The sequence below is a fragment of the Lissotriton vulgaris genome, chromosome 5 (genome assembly GCF_964263255.1).
Source record: "Lissotriton vulgaris chromosome 5, aLisVul1.2, whole genome shotgun sequence".
NCBI lineage: Eukaryota > Metazoa > Chordata > Amphibia > Caudata > Salamandridae > Lissotriton > Lissotriton vulgaris.
In genome coordinates, this window is record NC_141693.1 from 368,456,260 (window position 1) to 368,483,902 (window position 27,643).

Consider the following 27,643-nt stretch of genomic DNA (forward strand, 5'->3'; position numbering starts at 1 on the left):
AAAGGGCCTGGTATCAAAAATCTATCAGATCTTGCAGCACCCTCACAAACCGCCATCCCATCCGTATCAGCAACGCTGGCACTCCATTTCAGGAACAGACATCACCTCGGCGCAGTGGGGTCGCCTATGGCGGGACATCCCCAAAGTATATCATAGCATTCCGCATCAAGAGAATGCCTATAAGGTAATGACCCAGTAGTACTACACGCCCCAGGTCTGCACAAGATGTTCCCTGCCTCCTCCCCTGAGTGTTGGAGGTGTCAGTCTGCAACTGGGGACTTTATTCACATATGGTGGGCCTATCCTTCTCTAACCCTCTTCTGGAAGGAAGTCTTAAGCCACATCAGGGGGGTGCTGGGATTCCCTCTGCCTGAAGTCGCTAGCACGCTGCTGTTAGGTATCAAACCTGCTGGTCTGAAGGCGCTGACCCGGAGTGATTGGACACTGGTGCTTCAAATGCTAGGAGCGGCCAAGCAGCTCATAGCTTTGTATTGGAAAAAGACGGAGGCGCCGCCAATCACAGCCTGGTTTGTGCGACTATGGCATGTTATAACAATGGAACTTCTCACAGCCAGACTGCACGCTTGCGACACGTGCTTTGAGGCGGTCTGGCAACCCCTAGTGAAATATTTATGCGCAGTAAAGCATGCGCGACATATGCCTACCAGACTCCGGGCGCTACAGCTTGTGGAAGACGCCGCGGTCCCCCCAGAGCCGGGCATGCTGTTAGCATGAGAGCTCTAGAACGCGAAGCCTAGGCCAATGTGGATGCAGCAATATGACCTGGCGCATGGCGCGCTGGTTTCCTCCTCCCCCCTCTGACACGCTCGGTGCTCTCTTTGACTGTCTCTCCAGTTTCTTTTCTTTACTTATTCCTACTATCTACTCTGTCCTACTGTCCTTTCCTTTGCTACTCTGTTGGAAGTTTGGGCCCCGTAGTCTATTTGTTCTACCTCTATTGCTTTATTGGTTGTATTCAGCCCCAGGGGTCGGGCTATTTCAGGCAATGACTGCACAGCATATATTGGGTATCATATGACGCGGCCGGCCCTGTGGGGTTGTAGGCGGAACGCTGTGTACAATGGTTTTGAGTGTGAGACTTATAAATGTTATTTACTGCACCACATAATGACGCGGCCGGCCCCGAGTGGGTTGTAGGCTTAACGCTGTGTAACAGTCCGTCTGCTGCCTGCTCCCTGATTTGGGGGAAAATAAAATGATTTGACAGAAAAAAAACTAATTTCTGTATCTCTTCTAGCAAGCATTTGGTGATATGAAAGGTGTAAAGTTGGACACTGTTAACCTCAAGGCTTTAGTTGGGCCAGGTACCTTCGGGTCTCAGATCCAGTAGTAATAGAAAACAGACATTGAAATGCGTCCCTATCACACTCTGCATCATTGCCCATAACTTTACTGGTAAAAAACACTTGTCGATTTCTGAATAATAAATGTGAAAAATGTTTAGGTCGTTTATGTCAGTGATTTAGTTTTGGTTTATATTTCACGTTTTACTTAATATTGCATTTACTAAGAGTGTTAAGCTTTTTTCAGGGGTTTTTTTGTTGGATTTTTTTTCTACGTAGCTATTACTCCTGCATAATACATATTTTGAACTGAGTCACCTCCAGGTGTTTATACCGGTCATCATTAAGGGTTCTAGAGTTCAGAGTTGAGGTTGAAGGTAGTGCGAGTTACTCACAGTGCTCGTCAGTGGGTCAAAAAGGTGCTCAGAATACATGGTTATCCAATTGTTGGCCTCTCTGCAGAGTGCACAGAGCAATGGTCATGTATTTCAGTTGCAATTGCGATTCTGCTAAAATGTTTGTGAAGGAGGTATACAGCTGCCAAAATATTAACAAGGCAAAGTTAAAGAAAATAGGGTGCTTACAGGTGAGTGGGTGCTTAGTGTGCTTGGAGGTGGTGAAGTAGAGATGATAGGAAGTGAATAGAGGCGAGAGGTAAAATAGGGTGCTGAAGAGGAAAGAGAGGAGTTGTAAGATTTGCAAATGGTGGAGAGAAAACAGGCATATATAGCTATAGAATGAACATACCAGGAGTAATTGAGACACTGTAAAGACAGGCCTCAGTAATGTTTAATTCACAGTCTTATAATTTCTAATTTGAAATCCTTGTTGCGACTCATTTATGTCAAACAGCTAACCATCACTTACAAAGCCAATAGCCCTGGTTGGTTTTAAGTGTATGTCAGTTGTTGTGTCATATATTTGAATACAACAGCAACAAGCATTTACAATGCAATGGTCTCGGCATCATTAAAGGTAGAGCTATTGGCATTGCTCATGACATTTCTTTGAATCATAAATAAATGGCATTGTCATTTACATTGCCAATAGCTTAATCGTTAAATAAATGGCATTGTCAGTAACAATGGGCAACTGCAAGACTTTGTTTGTAATTTAAGCCATGCTTTTGCAGTACTGTTGAATTTCATTATTGTCGCCTAGTGCTATTTTTCAGCCGTATATAGCGTGAGTTTTGTGGAGGTGCACCCTGCACGCTCACACACTGCTCACCCTACACACTCACACACTGCTCACCCTGCGTAATGCGAAAAGACCTAGCTCTGCCATTCGGCCTGTGTTGTAATCGTACAGTAGGTTGTGAGTAGCTGTGCTTGATTGGTTGAGGCATCCCCTCCTTCCTGCTCCCTTCACAGAGGGCCGGCTGCCTCAATTAAGCTCCCACGTGTTCAGCTGTTCTTTGTTTTAGCTCCTGTGTGTCAGTGCACCGTGTAAGCGCACAAGCATACCCTGCTCTCTCTGGAACAGGCACTCGCCACTCTGCACTCTGCACTCGCCACTCTGTACTTTGCACTCTCTACTCTGCACTCTCTACTCTGCACTCACTACCCTGCACTCACTACCCTGCACTCTGCACTCACTACTCTGCACTCACTACTCTGCACTCACTACTCTGCACTCACTACTCTGCACTCACTACTCTGCACTCACTACTCTGAGCAGATGCATGACTGGGTATACATGCTTGTTTTTTTAAGTCCTACACTGGATAGTAGGTGCCGTTGGTTCTCGTATTTCGCATCACTGGCAGTGGCCTGAAGTAGGGCAAGCAGCAGTGGCCTCCTCAGAAATATCTTGGGCCCTGGCACTTATTATGACACAAATTTAACAGTGCTAACAAGTGATTTTGATTTCTAGCAACCACTTCACTGCCTCATTATTTACTGCTCTGTTTTCACTTATGTTCATGGACACATCATTGTTTTGTGCTTCCGCGCTAGTGGTGCTTTCCGTTAATGTACTTGCACGCAAACTGCAACCTGTTGCATAACTTGCAGATTTCAACAAAAAACATACTGTGCCTGACCCGGCAGACTCCTGAGCAGCCTTCGAGGCGCGCACCTCTGTCGAGCCGAGGCCCAGGAGGAGAGGCTGGAGTGAACGCGCTCCCAGCATCATCCAGTCCGGACACTAAATGCACACGCTCCAGGAATGCCAAATACAGTTCCAAGGCTTCCGAGAGCAGACAGCAAAGAATGGTGCCCGCGCGCCCAGCATCTGGATTCAATTACGGCCCCCCTGACAGCTGGTAATTGATCATTTATAGCCTTCTGGTGCGCGTCTCCGCACAGAATATGCAGGAAGTGGAGAAACGCTACAGACTATGGCCTATTGCGTGCTGCCTTGTAAAAAGACAGCCATGCGATGGCAAACTGACATGCAGCTGCCATAAATAACAAACACAATTCACGCGCTTCTCTGGAATGTCTAGGTTAGCTTGTCGAACTGCTCTCTAGAGGACTCTGGCCACACCCACTTCGTGGGATGTAGGCCAAGCCCTAAAAAGCTCAGAGCAGCATCAAAATACTGGTTAGATGGTACACTAAAGGAACAACAGAAAATGTGGTTGTTTTAAGCCATGCCCTTAATTAGGTAAGTCACACCCCTTTTCAGAGCCTCCCCCCACACACACATTTTTCATCTCGCTTAAAGCCAAGGTTTACTTTGCATGCTTTACTTGCTTAACTTCTACAGGACTGACCACCCACCCATCAGGAAGCTGTGATTAACATCACATAAGCATAAACAGAAGCTCTTCATTAGAGAACAGCTAATGTTTTGGTTGCAAGTACGACCCAAACTCAAGATGCAGCACATATGCTCCCAAACACAGGTGAGCAGAAGGAATTGGCAATATGATCATAACTGAGTCACAGAGTCTCAGGTGAAATTCAAGGACTGCGTTACTACATTAATGCACAATACATTAGCAGCATTCAACAGCACTGGTTAACTGAGAACTCAAAGTTATTATCTGGCTCTATGATTTATTTCATTTGTTTTAATTTATTCTTAGTTGTCGCAAGCCAATAAAAATACCATTGTACCACCAGTCTTGATGCGGCCTCTACCCAACATCATGCTCCCAGATTCTATTACAGGACCGGAGGCTTCTGATTATGCTTCTCAAACTTTACTGCATCAACACAGCAGCCAATGAAAATATATTATTTTCGCAACAAACAATAAATTACTACATTTCCCATGAACACCATGGTTATAGGCACGCCCCCACAGTCCATAAGAACCCCTTGCATGCGTTTCACATCCTCTTTCTTTGCTGCTCAAGTCAGAGTTAAGTGCACCTCCCCTTGGTCCCCTCACTCTGCTTGTGTTTGGGTTGTTCCTTTGGGGTTATTGTGAATTGATTTTGGTATAGGATTGTATGATTGAGCGGATAGCTCAGCGTTTGAATTGCTTTTATTACCTTGTGTTCAAATTGTATTGTTGCACTTTCTCTGTCCGTTATTGAACCACTTCAGAGCCATAGACATTTGGACGTCCGTCCACTGGACCGCGCGCTTAACGAGCGTCCAAAACAACGGTCTTTGACCGGCAAGGGGGCCGCCGCGCACCGCACAGGAGCCCGTTACCGGCAGCCGCAAGGCGCGCAGAGGCTTCCCTCATACGCCCTGACGCTTTCTCCGGGTGGCTCTCGGCTGACGCGCGCGCCATAAACGCTTACCAAAGTGGGCTAATTCGGCAGTTTTGGTAGCGTTTGGGCGGCGCGCCTCGGTCTGATTCCTCGGCTTTCTGCGAACGCATTACCTACGCGTTCCACACACCGGCAGGTCCCCTTGTGTGATCGCCAGCGCTCTTGAGCTTGTTGGTTGGAAAATCGATACGTGGCCCAGAGTGTGCACATGCTCAAGGAATCGAAGGGCCCAGGTCTTTGACCTTTGATTACAGCTTTGCTGAGGGGGTTTAGGAAACGTTGCCTGCAGTTTGTGTTTCAGTGTGCCTGGGCTGACCCGCCCCTATACCCCCCCTTGTACCGCCGGATCGCCAGTGTACCTTCACGATGGAAGGTTGGGTTCGTTACCCAGATGAGGAGCATAATGATGGGGAGGAGATTGTGGAAGGACAGCAGGAGGCTGTTCTGGAAGACAATATAGTGGAAGCCTTGGATGCCTCGGTCCACGCTTCGGTGGCGAAGGCTATGGAGACGAAAGTCCCGCAGACGGTGCATCAGGCGCTTGCTGAGGCTCTGCGTCCTATTCGCAAACAGCTCGAGGGTTTTGCCAAACGCCATGGTTATGGAGGGAAGAAGAAACAGAAACAAGCAGCCACTTCTTCTGCAACGGACTCGGCCTGGCAGCAGTGGCCGCATGCTCAGTCCTTGGCTTCCCTGCCGGCGAGAGGACCCTCGGACCAGCCCAACGTGGGTGGAAAGGCCAAATCTAAACGCCCGATCCCTGTAGATACGGACACAACTACGACTAATACGGACACAGGTACCGATACCGATACTTCGGAGGAACATCCTCCTCCCTTCAAGAAGGCCAGAGCCGGCCCAAAACCGACGGAGGAAAAGATCGGAACTTTCAGTTTTGATCCGTCGGATATCGTCCATCCCCGGTCCTCGGACTGGATTCCACCCCCGGCGGTCTCCGAATACCTGCAAGAGAACCTCCGAAAGGGTTTCGGCAGAGAGGTTCGTAATCGTTTGAGGTCAGAGTGCCCCCGCCCTGAGATTCCGGATGGCGTAGCAGACACTCCGGAGATAGACGCGAGCATGCTCACGTTCTTGAGAAAGTTCTCGAAGGATCCGAAGAGGGGGTTGGACAGGGCTTGGCGGGGCTGCCAAGACAAGATGTTGGACGTCGTGGGGCCCCTCGCAAAAATTTTGGAAATGGCGTTGAAGGCCAAGGAAGGTACGGAGGCGGTTGACCCGGACATTCTGGCGGGCTGGGCCCAGCGCGCCATTTGCCTTGTGGGCAACGCTAATTGCGCCATCTCTTCTGAGAGGCGCAAATCCCTGCTACTTCGGATAGACAGCAACCTCACGGAGCTTGCGGAAGCGGAACCGGGACCCCTGGCTGGGGGTGTCCTATTTGGCGATAAATTCGTAAAGGATGTTACTAAGTACGTCGGCACCTTCAGCGCCCTTGACAAGGCTCAGAGCGGAATAAAGCGGGCCCTTAGCCAAGGGGTTTTCACCAGGGCCGGACGAGGCGGGGGCCGCTCGTCAGGCCGAGGATATCAGCAGGGCTCCCAGCGTGGAGACTTTGGTCGCGGTCGTGGAGAGTGGGACTCCACCCGCGATGGAACTTTCTATCCATCCAAACGGAGATTCTCCAAGGGACGTTTCCAGTCGGGAAACAACAGGGCTTCCTTCAAGTCAAGTCAGAATTCCGGTGAGTGTTACAGATATTTCCGTTCTACCGTTGGGGGGACGAACGCAGCATTGCATGGCGCAGTGGCGAGCTTTGACGCAGGATGCGTGGGTGCTGCAGACTATTCAGGGCTTTCAATTGGAATTTTACTCCCGCCCAGCGCAGGGGTTTCCCCCTCCACCTCTCCATTTTTCCCTACAAGATCACAATTTTATAAGCGAAGAGGTGGAAGAATTGCTGAAGAAAGGGGCGATCGCTCGGGTTCAGAGGGGTCCTCGGTCTTTCTTCAGCAACGTCTTCCTTGTCCAGAAGAAAGGGGGAGGCAACAGGTTGGTGCTCAACCTCAGAGATTTCAACCAATACTTGACTTACAACCATTTCAAAATGGAGGGTATTCATCTCCTGGCGGATTTGCTGCAGGAAGGGGATTGGTTTGTCCGTCTGGACCTCAAAGATGCATATCTGTCTATACCAATTTTTCCCCCTCATCGCAGGTTTCTACAATTCATGTGGGACAACCAATGTTACGAATACTTGGCTCTTCCCTTCGGTCTATCCTCGGCTCCATGGTGCTTCACGAAAGTGATGAAACCGGTGGTCGCCTTCCTCAGGGAAAGAGGAGTACGACTGATCATATATCTAGACGATATATTACTCATGGCGCAGGATCGATTCCGTCTCCTGCGGCATCTGACCATGATTATGTCCTTACTCCAAAGTTTGGGGTTTGTAATCAACGCAAAGAAGTCGATGCTGGTTCCGACGCAATCGGTAGAGTTTCTGGGGTTCACGATCAATTCCCTGTCTGCACAGCTATGCCTTCCGCAAGCCAAGTTGCGGGATTTGAAACTAGAGATAAAGAAATTGTTAGACAGTCAGGTGGTGACTCTCAGGACGCTGGCCAGAGTAGTGGGTATACTGGCATCGTCCATTCAAGCTATCTTTCCGGGGCCGCTGCATTACAGGGCCCTCCAAAGGCTCAAGATACAACATCTACGAAGGGGCCTATCGTACACGGACTCAGTACCTCTTTCGTAGGAGGTACGGACAGAACTACAGTGGTGGTTAAGCCACGTGGATGCCTGGAACAGCAGGGCGATCTTCGGATCCCAGCCGGAGGTAGTGATCGAGTCCGACGCCAGCAGGTGGGGCTGGGGCGCGCGCTGTGGAGAAGTTTCTACAGGCGGCAGATGGTCGGCGCAAGAACTAGAAATGCACATAAATTGTTTGGAACTGCTGGCGGGGTCGTTTGCGATTCGCACATTATCCCCGAAGCAGACGTCTTGTTGCATCCTCCTCCGTTTGGACAACGTGTCAGCGGTGAGGTATATCAACAAGTTGGGCGGCACGAGGTCGTCAATGCTTGTTCAGATAGCCAAGGATTTTTGGCATTGTCTCCAAAACCAGATCTCGGTGGTGGCGGAATACATTCCAGGTCAGGCCAATCAGGTAGCAGATTGGAATTCCAGACACCTGAGGGACTACAGCGAGTGGAAGCTGCTCCCTCGTGTCTTCCAGTGGCTTCAGGCGACGTGGGGCCCGTTTCGGACGGACCTATTTGCCTCCAGGCTCTCGTTTCAAATTCACCGGTTCTTCAGCTGGAGACCGGATCCGATGGCGGCGGCGACGGATGCCTTCCTCCAGGACTGGTCTCAGGGGACGCAGTATGCCTTTCCCCCCTTCCTCTTGATTCCCAGGGTAATGACACAGGTAATCAGGCAGAAAGCGGAGATAGTCATGGTGACTCCGTGGTGCACGTCTCAGGCTTGGTTCCCCAAGCTTTTGCAGTGGAGCTGCGATTGCCCACGGATGCTTCCAGACTCGAAATGGTTGTTGCAGGGCCCTCAACAGGAACAGCACCCGTTGCTACTGGAGGGCAAGCTGTCGCTGATGGCATGGAGGCTTTCCGGGAACAATGGCAGTTGCCGGGAATTTCGAGCGAAACTGCTGAGTTTATCGGACAGGCATGGGCGCCTTCCACCAGAAAACGTTATTCCTCAGCCTGGAAGAACTGGGTGGATTGGTGCGTGGGACGACGTCTGGATCCCGTGGGGGCAGAGTTGTCCCAAGTTTTGAATTTTCTGACGGAGAAGGCCGGAGCCGGTCTAGCGTACCGGTCGGTTAATAATTTTCGTTCGGCAATTTCGGCGGGGCATACCCAGATAGACGGGAAACCGGTGGGCATGCACCCGATGGTATGTAAGCTGTTAAAAGGCATCAGGGCTGCCAAACCTCCCTCACCCAAGTATACCGGGTTGTGGGATGTGTCCTTAGTACTATCTTTGTTCAACAGTTGGCCGAGCAGCGCTCTTCTGTCCAGAAAGCAAATATCGGCGAAATTAGCTATGTTGTTGTGTTTATCGTCTTGCAGAAGGTCCTCGGATGTGAGAGCGCTCGACGTAACAGCACTCTACACCACTCTTCACTGCACTCTACTTTACAACACTGTACTCTACGCCACTGGACTCTGCGTTACTGTACTGTACTCTGTACCAATCTACTCTATACCACTCCACTTCACACCATGCAAATCTGCAGCAGTGCACTCTACACCACTGTACTGTACTGTACTCTGCTTTGCACCCCTCTACTCTTCGCCACTGCACTCTACTCTGCACCATTGAACTCCATGCCACTGTACTCTACGACAGTCCATTCATTGCCACTCTACGCCATACCACTTCACAGTACCACTCTACCCCACTCCACACAGTGCCACTCTACCCCACTTCACACAGTGCCACTCTACCCCACTCCACACAATGTCACTCTACGCCACACCACACCGCTTTACATCATGCCACTCCACACCGCTCTGCCCCATTCGTCTATCCACTCCATTTAACTCTACTCTATGCCAATCCACTCCACAACACTGCATTCTACACCACTCTGCTCTACTAAAGTGCACTCCACTCTGCCACTCCACACCAAGCTCCACTATGCGCTTCTTCACTCTATGCCACTACAAGCCACTTCAGTCTATGCCATGCCACTCCGCTCTACTCCAATCCAGGAGGCTGTACAACAAGGCAAAAAAACATTGGCAAAGCCAATAGCTCTTGCGTAGGCAAAACGTATTGGCTTTGCCAATGCTGTCTTATAAAGTTGTGTATCTTTTAGCTCCCAGCAGCCATCCTTGTCCCATCCTAATCTCAGTGGTCACAGTTCCTCTGTCCTCTTCGACACTTCAGCCTCTAGGTAATTTGTTGTATCTCAAATGAGTAAATATGCAATGGCGAGCCCCAGAATGCAGAGAAAAGCAACATGGGCTGTGTCACTCATCCCTGAAACGAGGCAGTATGTTGAACCCTGAAACAAGTCAACTGGAGCGCTCCTAATAAGTCGCTTGCTTTTCATGACCATATTTTAAACAGATCTGAAACCCAATGCCATCGAGCCCTGGCTTCTAATTCAACAGCTCATTAATCTCTTGCTCTGTGCTTAGATGGTTTGCCTCCTTCCTCTCAGATAGATCCCAAATGATCAAAATAGAGAACAGTATTTCATCTCCTGTGGGGTAGGTCAAGGTGTTCTGCAAGGCTCTATACTTGCACCTACTTTGTTCAATCTCTATTTAGAACCACTGGGAAATCTCCTAAGTAAATCCGGGATCCACTATCATCTCTATGCAGATGACACTCAAATCTACCTCAAGGTCGCCTCCACTCACAATCTCTCCATCCTAAGCTCCACTTTTGATTCCATTCAAAACTGGATGTCAACTCATCAACTGATTCTGAATCCCTCCAAAACTGAATTCCTCCTCCTCTCCTCCTCACTCTCTCCTCCCCCGGTTCAATCATGGATGGATCAGATGAATCTACTTAACAATAAACCCATCATTGTCGACAGCGCAAAATCCCTTGGTGTCATACTCGACAAAAAACTCAATCTAATCTCCCACATCAATTCCATTGCAAAGTCTGCTCAATACCAATTGTGCCTTCTTTGGGGAATTTGTCGCTTTTTCCCGGAGCAGGACCTTAAAACCCTGGTGCAATCGCTGGTCCTCTCCAGACTGGACTACTGCAATTCTCTTCTCACTGGCCTCCCCAAATCCCACTTGTCCCCTCTTAGATCTGTTCTCCATTCAGCAGCTCGTTTCATTTATGGGGCCAAAAGAAGCGACTACATCACACCCATGTTATCCACCCTCCGCTGGCTTCCCATCGAAGCTAGAGCGACAAGACTGCCTGTATTACCCACAAAGCCTTGCACTCCTCCTCTCCTCGGTACCTGGCTAACAAGCTGAAACTCTCTGGAGGCTCTAGACCTTAACGTAATGCGGAAAAGCTACTGCTTGAACCTCCCACTTTCAAGAAGGAAAGATTGATGGCCCAATCCTTTTCAGGCAACGCGGTGAGAATATGGAACTCACTTCCGCCTCAAAGTTCTCCTCCTCCAAAGACACCTCCTAAAGTAATTCACGCCCTCTCTATTATCTGAAGGAAGACCTCTCATCACTGAACACTATTCTCCATGACTATGGAAGTGCCTTCCCAGTGTGTTCTTGTGGTCGAAGTGTATGCCATTTATTGCAGTATTATCCTTCTACCAGTGTTTGGTTCTCTTTTGTAACATGCACACGACACTTTTCTCTTGTAACACACTGTTTGCTACCTCTCACATTTTGTTTGCTTTTGATACTTGCACAAGTGCCACCATTGCCTACGTAACTTGTTCTTGTGCCTCTGTGTCTAGCCTATACTGCAGCATATTACCTCTAAATGTACTTTGTTTTCTCCTGTAACCTGCACACGTCACTCTTTCCTCCTGTATTGTACTGTTTGCTACCTCGTGTATTTTTTTTGCTCTCAATTGTCACTTTTACCTCATGTAACTTATCGTCTGCTTTTGTAATTTGTAAGTTTCTGTTCCTATTGTGAAGCGCTCTGACGCCTTCGGGTAAAGTCCGCGCTATATAAAAACGCATAAATAAAAATAAAATAAAAATACTCATGGTAGGCGAAAAAAATACAAATCCCTACATGCAAAGCGCTGCTGGCTCGCGCTGAGCAGCAGCCAGGATGCTTTAAAAGTGCCTATGTGTATCTAGTCAACAGAAGTGTGAGCAACTCGCGCACACACACGCCCGAGTGAGGCGAAGTATGCAGACCTCACTGAAGGGTCAGGTCATTCCCACGCAGAGGAACGCACCATGAGGACTCGAGGGGGCACAGCGAGCAGCCTGCGGAGTTCTCACTTATATATGCACACCTTTCCTTTTAAAGACGAACCCTCCCGAATATATACTGACAAAGACAATTTTTATTTACTGGTTTACTTTCTCCTTTTTAAATTAATCCTCACTCCAATGCGATTTAACAGATCAATACAATTTGTATCTTCCCAGACCGAGTCGCAGTGTTGTCCTTACCCTGTGCAGGAACGCAGCAGGAACCTCCTGAGCTGTAACATGGCGTAGGGTGGGCATACACAGGTACCCCAAGGTTGAGACTGGCAGCAACAGCTCGCAGCAGGGCACGAGCCTCCGCTTCCAGTGACACCTCCCTGCGTAGCTGTAAAACGCTGCCTGATTGGTTCCCCCCGACATCTTCCCCTGATTGGCCAGCCTCCTATCCACCTCCCGTTTGCTTTCACTTGTAAGCTTGAGGCACATGGCTATGTCCGGGTCACGTGCACCTGTTGACACTTGTTAGTCTTAGGGTGACAGCGCGAATCTACTTAGGGACATTTGCACCTGGTGGCAGTTTGACACACTGTGGGTGATAGGGAAGAGCAAAGTGTAGGAGCTATGGTTCGGGCCACTAGTGGCAGCTGTTGTACACCCAGGCTGACAGAGGCGCCTGTTTTCTGTAGGTTGAGAAAATCGGTTCATTTTTGCCTCTGTACAAGTAAAATGTTTTCTTTAGTGTTACCTTGTGTGGCAGCATGTGTAATCTGCGCTATGTTATGATTACATTAGTTTATTTTGGGGTTTACTTATACTATTTGCTGTGGCACATATTTTTCTAAGTTAACACGTTTTCCTATAACACTTTTGATACCGTCACTGGAGTCAGCAGTAGCTACATACAAATTTGCATCTAATAAGGATATATTACGTGCATCTAATAGGGCGTAAAAGTGAATGTATTACCTTAATCAGGATCAATGTCCTTATGAGAATCCTAGGTGCTTTCCACATAATTATATATTTGCCCCATAATCTATCATCGTCTGTTTAAAATGCAGATTTTAACAACAATGTTTTGCTTCTAGCTCGAATGGTTGAAACATTACAAAAAAAACACCAACACGCGTTTCCTCACAATGGCAAGCTCTTTTCTACAGTGCAGGTCACTTATCAATTGCTGGCCGTTGTTTTGAGGTGTCAAACATATACTAATAAGGGGAAACCTTTGCTAAGACAATGCTAACGTGTAGAAAATACAAAATAGTGACGTAATACTGCAACAAAATATGCACCATTACACCATATAATTTGCCTTTTCCTTTCGCACAGTTTAGTCAACACTGCAGCACGGTTTGGTCACCTGCCACATAATTATAGCGGCCCTTGTATTGCTGCTCTGCTGTAATCATTTGTGGCAGCTGAATTGTGTCTTTTTTATGCCTGTTGCAACAGCCATCAGCAGGGCCAGCAGAGTGAAAGCAAGTCACTGAGCATTCCTAACTACTGTTTGAACAATGGCAGCGATAAGCGACTTTACTGCTCTCTTTCGTCTTATCTGTTTTCTCATAAACCCCCAGTAATTAGCTGATAAGGAGACATTTATGGCCATCCGTTAACTTAGTTCACTGCTGCAGTTCATCACAGGAAAGTAGAAATATCAGAATGTCGCCTCATGCTCTGAAATACAGATGGGTTTGAAAGCAATTTGAATAAAACCTAGTAAAATGTGTTTTGTACATAATGCAAGCAGCATGTTCTCATGTTTATATTCAAAGGATACCCGTCATGTTTAGTGTGCATATGGTCAACCACAGTTTCTCTTTAAATGGAAGGAACAAGAGACTAATTATTTAAAAGAGGGTTGGATGAGAGTGTTGGCTGGTCACATATAAGGAAACGGTAATACCTATTATACATAAATTGCACCTCATCTCAGAGAGATGTTTTTAGGGACCTCACACTCAATCTTCGTTTTGCCACAAACCTCCTCATTGTCTTTCAATATCAGGGCTTTTTCAATATCATACAGCTAGTCATGAATGTTTTCAACTATAGTGAGGACATATTGGTTTTCGGAGCTAACCAGAAGGAGCATGCTAAAGCTCCCATGCAAGTGTGTTGTTTACTTGTTGATGCAGGTTTAACTTTGAATGGCAAAAATGTGAGTTCCATAAGACAAAGCTAAAATTCTTTGGCCATATCTATTCTAATGGGGTTATGACACCCAATCCAGCTAAAGTGCAAGCGTTGTTAACTGCCAGCTCCCCACAAGACGTTTTCATGTTACGTTCATTCCTTGACATGGCCAGCCACTGTTCTAGACACATACGAGACTTTGCCACCGTAAGTGTTCCGTTGAGAGATTTGACGAAAAAGAAGGTTTCATTTGATTGATCACGTGAATGCGAGCAAAGTTTCGAGAGAATTAAACAAGCGATGAAGAACTCTACTGAAATAGCATACTTTGATCCAAAGCTTCATACAGAGGTTGTTGTTGACACTAACCCAGTCGGGTTAGGTGCGATCCTTGCACAGTACAGCTGACACTCAAATGCCATTTTGTATCTGCACCATAATGCACTTACTCTTTCCATCGTCTTGCAAACCATTACAAAATGGGTCTTCTTCCCACAGCCTTTGCAAACCTGTCCAATGGTGGGACATTTATCTTCGAGTGGAAAAGAAAATCCACACCTGAAAAACAAATTCTTCTTCTATGGAAACATCACTCTGTGTCCTTCTGCCTTGTACTTTGGCTTATTTTTCATGTTGATGACTGACTCACTCTGGGCACCTTCGGGCTCCATGACAGCAGCTTGCCGATCAGTATGCTCCTCAGCTCAGGCAGCCATGAGAACTCACTCCAGACTAAGAGTTTGTCTCAGCATTCGTCATCTGAATGAATCTGACAGGCATCCATCAATAACTCTGAAACGTATAGCTTCCTCATCATTATATTTATTGAACTTACAGTGTATAATGAGTGTATCCAGTCTCTCAACAAATTTGTCTACGGTTTTATCAACTATTTGTTGTTCTTGACTGAAATTGTACCTTTCATAATCTACATTTGGCATTGGATTGAGCTTGAGATTCAAGGTTTCTTTGAGTTGACGGTAGGTCATTTCATCAGCTTGCAACATTTTCTTCATGATTTCTTTTACACGTTCACCTGCAAGATTCTTAAGGTATTTAGTAATCTTCTAGTTATCTGTTTCTTCTAACACATGAAATCATCAAACATCTCTATATCCAAGCAGTCCATCTGTCACCAATATTCTTCTTTTTGGCGGTAACAAATGGTGCTGGTGGTTTCAGGAAGGCAGCAGCATTGTAACCATTTATGAGATTGGCTGACACTGAGAATGGAGTTCTCTCCAAAACTCTTTGCTGTCTACAAGGACCCGTCTCGTCCATACCATCTTTAAGGCCCTGTGTTGTGCTGGCCTAGGGGTCAACTTGGACAGTCTGTGGAACCTTGACCTCTCTCTTGGTCTCCACTGGAGCCCTTCACTTTCCTGGAGACCTTTGGAGTTGTTCTGAGCCAACCCCCAGAGGCTTTGGTGTTGTGCCGCTTCATGTAGAACTGCTCTGTAAACACAATCCGGGGCACTTCTTCTGGGGCTACTTCCTCCAACACTGTGGTATGATGACTCTCTTTACTCATTTCTGGTAAGCAGATGACCGTTTCTTGGATCTGAATTGCTTTGTTTTTCAATCAGGGGTTTGTTAAGCGCAACTACTCAAGGCATTTGGGGGGGGGGGGAAGGGGTAGATGCAGCTCCTGGATGTCTTGTGGTCATTCATGAACTTGGGGAGTGTTGGCGTCTGTCGGAGGTGGAGAGGGAGGGTGTTCCATGCTTTGGCCGTGAGGAAGGAGATGGAACGACTTCCTTTTCTGGTCTTCTTAATGGGCAGCACTGTGGCAAGGGAGAGCCTGGCTGAGCAGAGGGATTTTTGGGTTGCGTGGAACGAGAAGCGGTGGTTCAAGTAGGCAGGTCCAGTGTTGTGGAGGGCTTTGTGGGCGTGGGTGAGAAGCTTGAAGGTGATTCTCTTCTCAATGGGGAGCCAATGTAGTGTCCGCAGGTGACGGGTGATGTGGCAGTGGTGCAGTAGAATGAGGACTAGTCTGGCGGAGGCATTCTGGACATTCTGAAGTTTGCAGTGAGGTTCTTGTTGATTCCGGCATAGAGTGCGTTGACGTAGTTCAGTCTGCTGCTAATTAGGGTATGGTGATGGTTTTCCTGTGTTCAAGGGAATCCAGTTGAAGATCTTTCATAGGAGACAGAGGGTGTGGAAACAGGAGGAAAAGACAGCGTTGATTTGGCGGTCCATTTTGAGTTCGGAGCCCCGGATGAATCCGAGGTTGCCTGCGTGATCAGTTAGGAGGGTGGGGTTCCGAGGGCAGGGCCACCAGGTGTCGTTCCAGGCATCGGGGTGTGGCCCCCTGGTGAGTACTTCGATTTTGTCCGTGCTTAGTTGTGGGCAGCTGTTCTTCATCCACCCGGAGACTGCTTCCATTCCTTCCTGAAAGTTGTGTTTGGAGATGTTGTGTTTGTTGGATAGGGAGAGGATGAGTTGGGTGTCGTCTGCATAGGATACAATGTTGAGTCCAAGGGATCTGACGATGGGTGCGAGCGGGGCCATGTAAACGTTGAACAGGGTGGGGTTGATGGAGGATCCTTGGGGAACCCCGCAGGTGGTCGGTGTGGGATTCGAGAGGAAGGGTGGGAGTCTGACCCGCTGCATTCTGCAGGATAGAAATGAGCGGATCCAGTCAAGGGCCTTGTTCTGGATTCCTGCATCTTGAAGTCTGTGGGCTAGGGTGTGGTGAGAGACTGTGTCGAAGGCTGCAGAGCGGTCCAGGAGGATGAGGGCCACAGTCTCTCGTCTGTCAAGGAGGGAGAGGATGTCAACTGTCGCGGCGAGAAGGATGGTTTCAGTGCTATAGTTTTTCCTGAAACTGGATTGGGAGGAGTCGAGGATGTTGTTTTCTTCTATAAAGGAGGCAAGCTGGCTGTTGATGTCTTTTTCGATGACTTACGCCGGTTACGGTAGTAAGGAGATCGATCTGAAGATTTTGATGTCTGTGGCGACCGCCAAGGGTTTTTTCAGGAGAGGGCTGATCTCGGCATGTTGCCAGTCATCGGGGAAGGAGGCGGTCTCGAAGGAGCGACTGATGATTCGTCGAAGCTCGGGCGATGATGACAGCGGCTCTGTGGTAGATGTGGTGGGGGCAGGGGTCCGTGGGGGCCCGGTGTGTGTTGACTTCATAGTCTTCAGGATGTCTTCGATGGTGAGGGCGGTCTAGCTGTCAAGGGTAGGCTGCATGGTGTGGGGGAAGGTGATTGTAGGTTCCGTGTGTAGGTTGTCATCGTTGAAGTTGTCAAAGATGGTCCTGATTTTGTGATGGAAGAAGGCACTGAGTGTGTCGCAGAGGTCCTGGGAGGGGGGATGTCAGTTGTCTGACTGTTGGGATGGGCGAACTCTTTAATGATGATGAAGAGTTCCTTGCTGTTGTGTGTGTGGGCGGGGATTCTGTCCTGGAGTGCTTTCTTCCTTGGGTATCTGATGAGTTTTTGGTGGGTGGCGGTGGCTGCTTTGAAATTGTCAAAGTATGCTGTGGTTTTGGATTTCCTCCATATCTTTTTGAGGCATCTGCAGGTGCGTCTAGATGCTCAGAGTTCGGTGGAGAACCAGCTGGCTCTCTTGGCATGTGGGTTGGTAGTTTTCTTAAGGGGGCGATGGTGTTGGCGCAGTCGGTGATCCAATTGTGCAGGGTTTGGGCAGCGGTGATTGGGTCATCGTCCATGGCGGTGGGAGCAGAGCTTCTGAGGGAGGCAGTGAGCTGGTCGCTGGAGATCTTGTTCCAATTCCTGTGTTGGAGCTGGACTTTTGCTGGTGATGGTTGTTTTGAAGGTGAAATTGACGCAGCGATGGTCTGTCCATGGGAGTTCGGGGTTGTGGCTGAAGGTGATGGAGTTTCCTGTTGTGAAGATGGGGTTGAGGGGGTGTCCTGCTTCAGAGCGTGGGATCTGGTACAATTTGTTTGAGTCTGATGTTGAGGAGGTTATCCAGGAGGGATGTGGAGTTGGGGTCTTGGAGATTGTCGAGGTGGAAGTTGAGGTCTCCCAGCAAGGCGTAGTTGGTGAAGGTGATGGCTTGTGGGGTGATGATGTCAGTGATGGAGTCTTAGAAAGATGCATAGAGTTCGGGGGATCTGTAGATGAGGGTGTCTCGGAGGGTGTGGTTGGGTTGCTCTGTATCTGAAAGTGAAGGTGTTCCCTCAGGTCTGTGGTCCTGTCGGTGTGGGTGCTCAGTCAGAGGTTGGATTTGTGGGCGAAAGTGATGCTGGGGTAGTTGAAGCGGTCCTTCCTGGTGATCTTGTAGCCTTCGGGGATGGCGATCGCGATGTCAGATCCCGATGCGGCGTTCAACCAGGTTTCTGTGAAGAAGACGACGTCAGGGTGGTGCTGTCGAGGAGGTTCCAGATTTCCGCTGTGTGTCTGTGGAGGGAGCAGACATTGAGGAGAGTGCATTGCAGGGTTTGGGGTGAGGTGGAGTTGTGAGGGGAGGGTTGCAGTGGGTCCTGGGTCTCGGTGGAGGCGAAGGAGTGGCGAAAGTGGTGGCAGGTGAAGGGTCCTACGGTGTAGATAGGAGAAGAATGCTTGCAGTTGTTGTCCTGGTCAGTGCTGAGTGCACAGAGAGGGCCGAGGAGTTGTAGCACTTGTGGGTCGTAGGACCAGGGATCCTGGCTCTGGTCGCGGTCGGGTCATGGACAGTCACAGACAGGCTTGCCTTTAGTGCACCAGCAGCGCCCACTGTGCGCGGCCGTGTAGATGTTGCCATTAAATAGGGATCAGTGGAGGGCGGGATGGCTGGGAAGCGGGACCAGGTGGGAGGGGGAGGGGACACAGGGTCAGCACCAGCGGTAAAAAAGAGCAAGAGGCAAAGCCAATAGGCAAAGAGAAAAAGGCAAAAAGAGGCAAAAGGCAGAAGGAACAAGGCAAAGGAGAGAGGCAAATAGGAAAGAGGCAAAAGGAAAGGGGCAAAAAGGAAAGGGGCAAAAAGGAACCAAAAAGGCAAGAGGGAGAGGCAAAAAAGAATAAAGGCACAGACAGAGGCAGCGGAAGGACCCCGGGCGAGGCAAGGCACAGGGGCCTCGAACAGTGGCCAGAGGCAGCACTAGGGATAGGGCACTTACGACAGAGCTGCGTGATGGGAGAGCAGTTTCCTGGACAAGAGGTCAGAGGTCTTGCTCTGTCTAACACCTGGTTGATCTCTGCCTCGCAGTGCTTCCGATCGCAGCGATATCTTGCAATTTTCTGTGGCTATTTGTAGCTCTTTTCAACCTACGTTGTATCCTCATTTAACATTATCACTCCATATGATGAACAGCTTTAGGTTTTGTAATAGCGCAGTACCTCTCTCTACGGCCTTACCAGCAGGTTCTTGACCACCAATGTGTAGATTTCTCAGTGAGGCTTCCGTTATCTTCAAATGCTTCGTACTGGCTGGAGTTGCACTTTGACTCCACATACACCAAACTTTGATTCGGCACTTTGGCTGAGGCGCACGTGGCACGCACGGGCTGTTTGCTGGACCACAGCAAACTCTCTGGGAGAGCACTGTCGATCTTCGGGTTGATTATCCCCTATCTCATCACCAGTTGTATCATCCTCCCTAGTCTGGGTACCTGCTAATGACTACGCCACACACCAAGCTTAGTATAGCATGTCTTTATTCGTTTGCGTGTAACCACAAACTCAACATTCTAAACCTGCATTCAGTTCACTACGCTTTAACACTTACATCACAGTCATCAGAAGCCAAAAGGTTTCTGTCATTGCCTTCTCACACAACACTACAGTAGAGTGAGGCTGGAGGCAGTGTGGGCCTTGAGGTAGGAGGGGATAGCTATGCAGGATGATGCGAAGCGTCAATTCATGAATCGGTGGCAGGCGCAGCATTGTATAAGGAGGTGGGAGGCTGAGCCGAATAGAGTGTTGTAGTGCCACCTAGTAGACCGCAGAGCTCAGCAACAAGTGCTGGCCATCCTGGGGGTCACGAGTGGGAGCACGGGGTGGCCAGCAAGAATGTTGAAAGTGAGACAAGGGGCATAGTGGGAAATGTAGTAGTCCCATAGGCCCCTGTATATAATGCACAGGTGCATTTATTTACCAAGCAGATTGCACAGTAGTATATGCAGGATAACAAAGGGGCCAATGGAAAGCATATAAAATTAACTCGGAACATAATTGCTAGAGGCTGAAACCCCACATGTAGCATCACAATACACCAGAGATTACACAAAGAAGTTAGACCTCAATAATGATTATGGCAGAAAGGAGAAGCACATTATAAGCTAGAAGAAACCAATACATATGGGGACAAGGGGTCAGGCAGATGGGCATGGCTGCAAGATGAAGAGGGAAGGTAGGTGGGGTATAGAGGAGCTAGAGAGGACTCTGGGGGCACAAAGGGTGGAGGACCTACAGTTTGAAGATTCCTGGTTGGGATATCTATGAATCTTGACAGATGAAGTCAGGGATTTGGAGGAGTTTTTAACAACTCATGAACGCTGCTCTGAAGTGAAAAAGAGGATTATGGTGGCCTATTCAAGATCAAGTGATCATGTTTTGGACACAAAAACTATCATTACCTGATGCTAAATGGAAAAGTTATGATGGGAATGTTGGTGATGGAAACAACTAGGCATGAGTGGAGTTTGCGGCATGAGTGATGAGGAATTGGTCCTTGATTATGATAAAGAGAGTGATGAATGGGAAGAAGGTGACTTGCGGGACAATAAGGTAGTAAGTTTTGTGATCCAATTGGAAAAAAACATATGAGAATGTGATAGGGAAGGAGAAATCAAAAGAGAGAGGAGCATTAGTGTTTTGCAGATGTCAAGAGCAGATTAAACAAAAAACACCAAGGATCAAAGGTTAGGAAGAGAAGTCTATCTGAATTCAGGGAGGTTTAGATTGATGAAAGGTTAAGCCTGCACCAATGGAGCAATAAGTAGTGATCAGTTTGGGAACTGGGTTTGAAAAGGCAGCGGGCCACTAGGTGTAACTTCATTGGGGTAGGAGAAGGGGTGATTAAAGGATTGGGGAATTACGATATAAGAAAAACTGGAAAAAGAGTTAAGCAATGTAAACATAGATTATAACAAGCATTTGCAATGCAATAGGTCTCACATTATGAAAGTTTGAGCTATTGGTCTTGTAAATGACAATTTTTTTATTTATGTGTTGGTTTTGAAAATAGCTAAATTAATAGCTTTGTCATTTACAATGCCAATAGTTATAACTTTCGCAAATGTGACACCTATAGCATTTGTAATGCAACATGTTTTGTATTTACGTGACTTAGATGAATTGATATTACAAATAACAATGGTTTTTCATTTTTTTAAATAATTAATACTTAAATAAAAGTGATTCTAATGTATAATGGCAATAGCTTAAACTTTTGTAAATAACTTTTGTGAAGATTATGTTCAGTATATTTTATTGTGATGAAAATCCAAGAACAGAAGTAAAATATTAACATCTTTTTGTGACATTTGTAATAAAGCTTGAAACATTGAGAGAACATGTTTGAACCAGTTGTTGTTGAATGGTTGCAGAGATTGATGCTGTGATTACGCGGAGTGATGCGGGGGTTGCGCTGAGTGATGCTGGGGTTGTGCTGAGAGATGCAGGGGTTGCGCTAAGTGATGCAGGGGTTGCTCTGAGTGATGCAGGGGTTGCGCTGAGTGATGCAGGGGTTGCGCTGAGTGATGCAGGGGTTGCGCTGAGTGATGCAGGGGTTGCGCTGAGTGATGCAGGGGTTGCGCTGAGTGATGCAGGGGTTGCGCTGAGTGATGCTGGGGTTGCGATGAGTGATGCTGGGGTTGCACTGAGTGATGCAGGGGTTGCGCTGAGTGATGCAGGGGTTGCGCGGAGTGATGCAGGGGTTGCGCAGAGTGATGCAGGGGTTGCGCGGAGTGATGCAGGGGTTGCGCGGAGTGATGCAGGGGTTGCGCTGAGTGATGCAGGAGTTGCACTGAGTGATGCAGGGGTTGCGCTGAGTGAAGCAGGGGTTGCGCTGAGTAATGCAGGGGTTGCGCTGAATGATGCAGGGGTTGCGCTGAGTGATGCAGGGGTTGCGCTGAGTGATGTAGGGGTTGTGCTGAGTGATGCAGGGGTTGCGCTGAGTGATGATGTGGTGGTGCTGAGTGGTGCTGTGGTGGACTACAGGGATCCGTTGCAGCAGGAGCTCCATCACAGAGAGGAATGCTGCAACCAGCTAGCCGGCCGCATGAAATGCTTGAGCAGGGTGGGGTACGGGACGAGAAGAAACCGCAGGACGGTTTGGAGGGAAAGGGGGGGGTCTACTTTTCACTGACAAAGCCCCTGCTAAGGTCCGTATTGTTACGCCCGAAACCTGCTCACCATGGGTGTCCATTCAATTTTGATCCACAGCTGAGAATATCATTTGAGCCCTTGCTACAAAAAATATTTCAAGAGCTCACACCGTTTGAAGTCCCTCATTACCCTCCTCCGTGCTGGTATAAACAATAAACATTGCTAATGATAAAAAAAATCACTTGTTTTTCTTTCCCTAGTTTGTCTCCTTTAAGAACCCGGAGTTGAGAAAACCACTGAGAAGGCGCAGCGACACCCAAGGGCAGCAGAACATTCACAACATGAAACCAAACCGCAGGTGGAAATACTGGCTTTAGCATGCCATTTCCAGGGGAAAATAAAGAGCACTTCTTCACGTTTGCAAACGTACTAGCGTTAGGTCTCGTATTGATGAGAGTTTAATCTATTGGCGCTGTAAATGACCATGCCTTTTATTTAAGTTTTAAAAACCAAAACAAAAATGAAAGGCATAGTGATTTACAATGCCAATAGCTCAAATTTGCATAAATGCGAGACCTATTTAATTGCTAATGCCTGTTGTTTTCTTGGTCCCTCTATAAACACAATACACAGTGACTGCTATAAAGCATCAGGAAGGGAAGCTGGTGCCTGCCTGGGGGAGCACTGTCTGGTCCCCTCGTTCTGCTGCCTGGGTCGGATAGGGGCCCCCAGCCACTGCAGCAGTGTACATCTGCATTGATGTCTGGTCCTGATGTTACTGGGACCAGAGTTTATGGACCTGATATGTTTACCCTCCGGAGACACTCGGAACTGCAGGTGGTGTAAGTCTACCTGGAGTTATGGTTCGGGTGACATTCTTCCAGGTCTCGGAGGTCACAGGAGGCAGGAGGATGGGCAGATCCGACAAGAGGTGAGCCTCGAGTGCCATCGGTATCTGTGTAAGAAACGATGTAAACAATAACGGCACGTGCAGAGCAAGGGAGCAAAGCAGACTCCTGGTCTGAGGATATGTCCATGAACCAACTCTTACTGCCAGCATGTGTCAATTACAGCATTACGGACCCACGCATGCATGGACGCGCTTTACGAATACTCATGATATTGGTAACGTGAACCCATCAGTAGTAGCTAGGGCTCCTCGTATACGCTCTCAAAACAAACAATTTCTAGCGACACCACTAGGGGTCTTCTAAGTAAGGGTTTGGCAACCTGCACTCGCATGTTTTTTGTAAAACGAATCGCTCCTGTGGTGAGGAGCCTTCATGGTACTATTTCCAAAGCCTGTGGAATGATGTGATTTTGCGCCTGTGGTGTTTTCCACATAGCTATGGACTTGCCAGATTTGACGCACAATCCATTATCTGCAGATTTGAACACCCAATCTTTTTTTAGCTCAAACGTATCAAAAGTTAGTAAAAATGTGGCTACCTCGTTTGCCACAAAGTGGAGGACCCATTGAAAACGTTGACTGATCTCCTTCCGTTGCTTATTGCAGGATCTGGGTGTTAAACTGGTACTCGTGAATGAAAGCTTGGCTCAGAAAGTGTTAGCACTTGTAAAAATAATCAGACAGTTTTAGCATGTTTAGAAATAATTAAACAATACTATCACAAAATGTGCTGCATTATGCTGATTAATGTGCCTTATCTTGTTGCATAACTTAATTAACGCTGCCGCATAATTCCAGTTACCCTGCCTACATTACGAACCTAGGCACACAACACTTGGACACCACTCCTTGGTTTCACAGGTACAGTAAGGGTACCTCTACTCCTAGCGATTTTCCTGTTTGCTCAGCTCGGTATGTGGCATTTCTATTTCAGCCGTTCAAAAGGTTGTGTTGGCGGCGGCACATGGTTTTGTGACTGTCAAGGAAGTGAGATCAGCGAGCTGGAAACGCAGGTGCATAGAGACACAAGTGTTTGGACGAATCCAAGCTTGGCAGGGGAGGCAGACGCATATATACATACTGTGGGGCCTCTTTCTGATTATCTCATGGCCCTCCGAATCACTTGCAATATTTGCCAGAGTAGCAGGTTTGTATTGCCACTATCTGGAGATCTATGTCAAAGTGGCACGATCCACGGACCCCACGCATCGGAATGGTATGAGCAGAGTTGGCACAACCGCACTGGCAACCTAAGGAGTGACTCACCCTATCTAGGAAACACAGGAGTTGGAACAGCGCTGATCTGTAACCCTGGTGGATGGACACAGGTTGGGGTGAGAAAAGTATAAAATAGAAGGAACCGCGGGGCAGAGGAATGCGAAGTGCAGACTTAAACTGATAAACTGAGAAAGAAATAGCCTTCAGAGGTCAGAGAAAGACCCACGGTAGACGAGCGAGTAAAACAAGCTCTTAGCATTGCTGTGGGGGGGGGAGAGCTCTTTGAAATGTGAAGCTCTCTGCGAGGGGGGAGGAGAAGTGAGCGGATCCCTTTGAAGCACGCATGGCCTCGCGGCTGTGAAAGAAGTGTGAACAAGCAACAAATGGCTTTCATGTGGTGATGCGAGGCAGGCGGATAGAAGCGCGTTCACGAGACCACATGCACTTCTGGAAATCCACATTTTTTAGAGCTTAGTTTAGCCCCATTAGTCTCGTCCTATTCATTCCTTGCGGAATGGAATAGGACGAGACCTAAAAAAGAAGATCCATAAAAGTTGATCATAAAAAGAAGGTGCCATACATAGGTATTACAATGCCTTTGGTTTCCCACTTATTGGATAAGACAAAAGAAAAAATTGATAGCTGAATTTGTTGATGTTTATCAACTGCTACATACATAAATACAGCCTATAGAAGGATCAAAGGAGGAAGAATTGGAGCTGGCTAGGTGTCTAAGAGTGCTTGTAAATTTTGACACTAGGACATATGACATATGCTTTTTTCTAATGTACGCCAGTACTGTGAAAAGTAGCCAAACAGGGTGGTAGATTTATTCAAATATATGGATATTATAAGGAAAGCATAACTGGATTTTGGAGGTTTTGCCTGGTTCAGTTATGACGAGGAAGTTAGCGCCATAATGTATCAGCCTTTTCTTGCCCAGCCTGCTTAACAAGGTATGGGATAATATGCAAGGAGATTAGTTGGGATTCTGGAAAATGTTGGAGATTTAACAGGGATTTTTTGCACAGTAGATGTGTAGTTACAATCATTAATGTTCCAAATGTGGGGATATACATCCCATTACACAATGCTTTGGATAGTGTACAATGGGGAACAATGGAGAGGTGCTGTGGGAGGGGATTGTGGGCTCCTAAGCCAGTTAAATGTGACATGTTGAGAGGTTGGCTGCTGCATTATTCATACAAGGAAGCAGCAAACAAATTGGAATGGGGATTTCAAGAGGGATTTCCTTTGGGTACTACGGACCTAAAGAGCACAGGTGCGCAGAAAATTTGAAGTCAGTGAAAGAGTTTGAACTCATAGTCATCTCAACATTGGAGGAATAAGATAAAGAAGGAAGAATTGTGGGACGATTTTTAAATAGCCATTACAGTATTTAACAATTTCCCTGTTAGGGTTGATTCCCAAGAAAACAGGTGCAATACAATTAATTCATCATTTGCCTTAGTCTGAAGGGGCTTCTGTCAATGATTTCATATTACAAGAAAACTCATGTAGTGTTGCTGACACCATTAGATCAGTAAGTACAGGTGAACAAGGAGCTGAGTTGCCAAAATGCAATATTAAGTCTGTGTGAGAAAGTGCCCTATTTCTGCATGGTTGCCCCCACTTTTTGCTGAACTGCTGATGTGCTTTGACTGAGTGTACCCTGAGCTCCTGCTAAACGGGTACCCAGGGCCTATGTTCTTTCCCTAAAACTGCATTGAAACCAACACACAATTGGCATCTCTGGCCACAGGTCAGCCCCTGATAAATGGTGCGATAGGTACCCAGGGCACTGTGACCAGGGAAGGCCTCTAAGGGCTGCAGCACTTATTATGCCACCCTTAGAGGTCCTGTACCTCTACACTCATACACAGCCTTTGCAGGCTGCTTGTCTTGGTGCGGAACAAAGTAAAGAGTCGTCATGGCACACATCCCACTGCCCTGGCATAGATCAGTCACCCCTCTAGCTGGGTGCACTATACCAGTGGTGAGGGTACAGGTGCATGAGCCCTGTACCCCTACAGTGTCTAAGTCCATTCTAAGACATTGTAAGTGCAATGCTGCCATTAAGAGTACATCGTGCTGGGAGTTTGTCAATACAAACTCCACAACATCATAATGGCTACACTGAAAACTGAGAAGTTTGGTTTCAAACTTCTCAGCACAATAAATTCACACTGATGCCAGTGTGGGATTTAATGAAAAACGCATACAGAGGGCATCTTAGAGATGCCCCCTGAAAAACGATCTACCACTAGTGTCCTGGTTGAGTGGCTGCTTTCAGCTGCCACCACCAGTCATGTTTCTGGACACCTGGTTCAAGAGCCTGCTGCTCTCGGGGGCCTGAAACAATGCACATATACGGGATGCTAAGCCTCCTCACCCCTAGAAGGTGAGGGTCCACAAAGGGGAAGCTTCAAAGGCTTGCCGCCTTTGTGACCTTCCCCAGGCCACTTTCTGCTTTCAGCAACTGGTCCCCCCTGGTTCTGACCTCCACTTTGGGCGGGAGAACCAGCAGGAAAAACAAGTGAGGAAGAGAGGCGTGCCCACCTCTGCCACCTCCACCCCTCAGGTGGGAGAGGCGATGTGAAGCACAACTCCCAGTCCCTGCCATATTGCAGATGGGGGGACCCAGCCAATCAGGGAGAGGTTTATGCCCCCCTCCCACCAAAGGGTGGAATAATAGGGGGTGTATCCACCCCAGGGAAGGGACCAATTGGTCCCCACCTTTTACCTACCTGTAATGCCCCTAAATCTAGTATTTGGGTGCACCCCTGAACCTTACTTCCTCAGACAAGAAACCAGAGGAAGAAAAGAAGAAGTACTGAACAGCCGAGCTGAAGCTAACAAGAGGAGGCCGCCCACTGACTTGGCCCCAGCCCTACCGGCATATCCCCAACTCGAACCTGCTCCAGCGAAATCCCGGTATGTCCTGCAGCCAGCAACCTCAAGAAAGCCGGAGGTCCTGCCTGCCTTCAATCCCAAAGATTTTGTCTCCCGTGAACACCGGATTTGCTCACCCAAAGACTCCAGCTCCACGAGTCTGCACCACCCTGCACCTGACGCCCACGGCCCGAGTTCGACTCGCTCAACAACACGAGGAGGTTTCCCTGGTGATCCAGACCCGATATCCAGTGATCCCTGACCTGCCTCAAACCTCCAGCCGACGCCTACAGCCTGAATCCGGAAGTTCTCCCCATCCGCGACCAGGAGCTGGTAAGATGACCCCTGCACCCGACGCTAAGCATGGGCGAATTTTGCGGATCTCGCGTTCGCGAATTTTGCGGATTTGCGGATTCGCAATCCGCAAAATCCGCGAATTCCCGCGAATTTGCGGATTTTTTTTTTTTTGT

The 27,643-nt window shown here is 48.0% G+C and overlaps 1 protein-coding gene across 1 annotated transcript in view; it reads right to left on the minus strand.

Moving 5' to 3' along the window:
• ALDH4A1 (aldehyde dehydrogenase 4 family member A1) overlaps positions 1-12,171 on the minus strand; it is a 275,101-nt gene extending 262,930 nt beyond the window's left edge. Inside the window, exon 1 of the mRNA XM_086921700.1 lies at positions 12,039-12,171. Within this exon, the coding sequence (XP_086777826.1) occupies positions 12,039-12,079 (41 nt within the window). The 5' untranslated portion in view covers positions 12,080-12,171. The remainder of the gene's footprint in view (positions 1-12,038) is intronic.
• Positions 12,172-27,643: the final 15,472 nt, after the last annotated feature.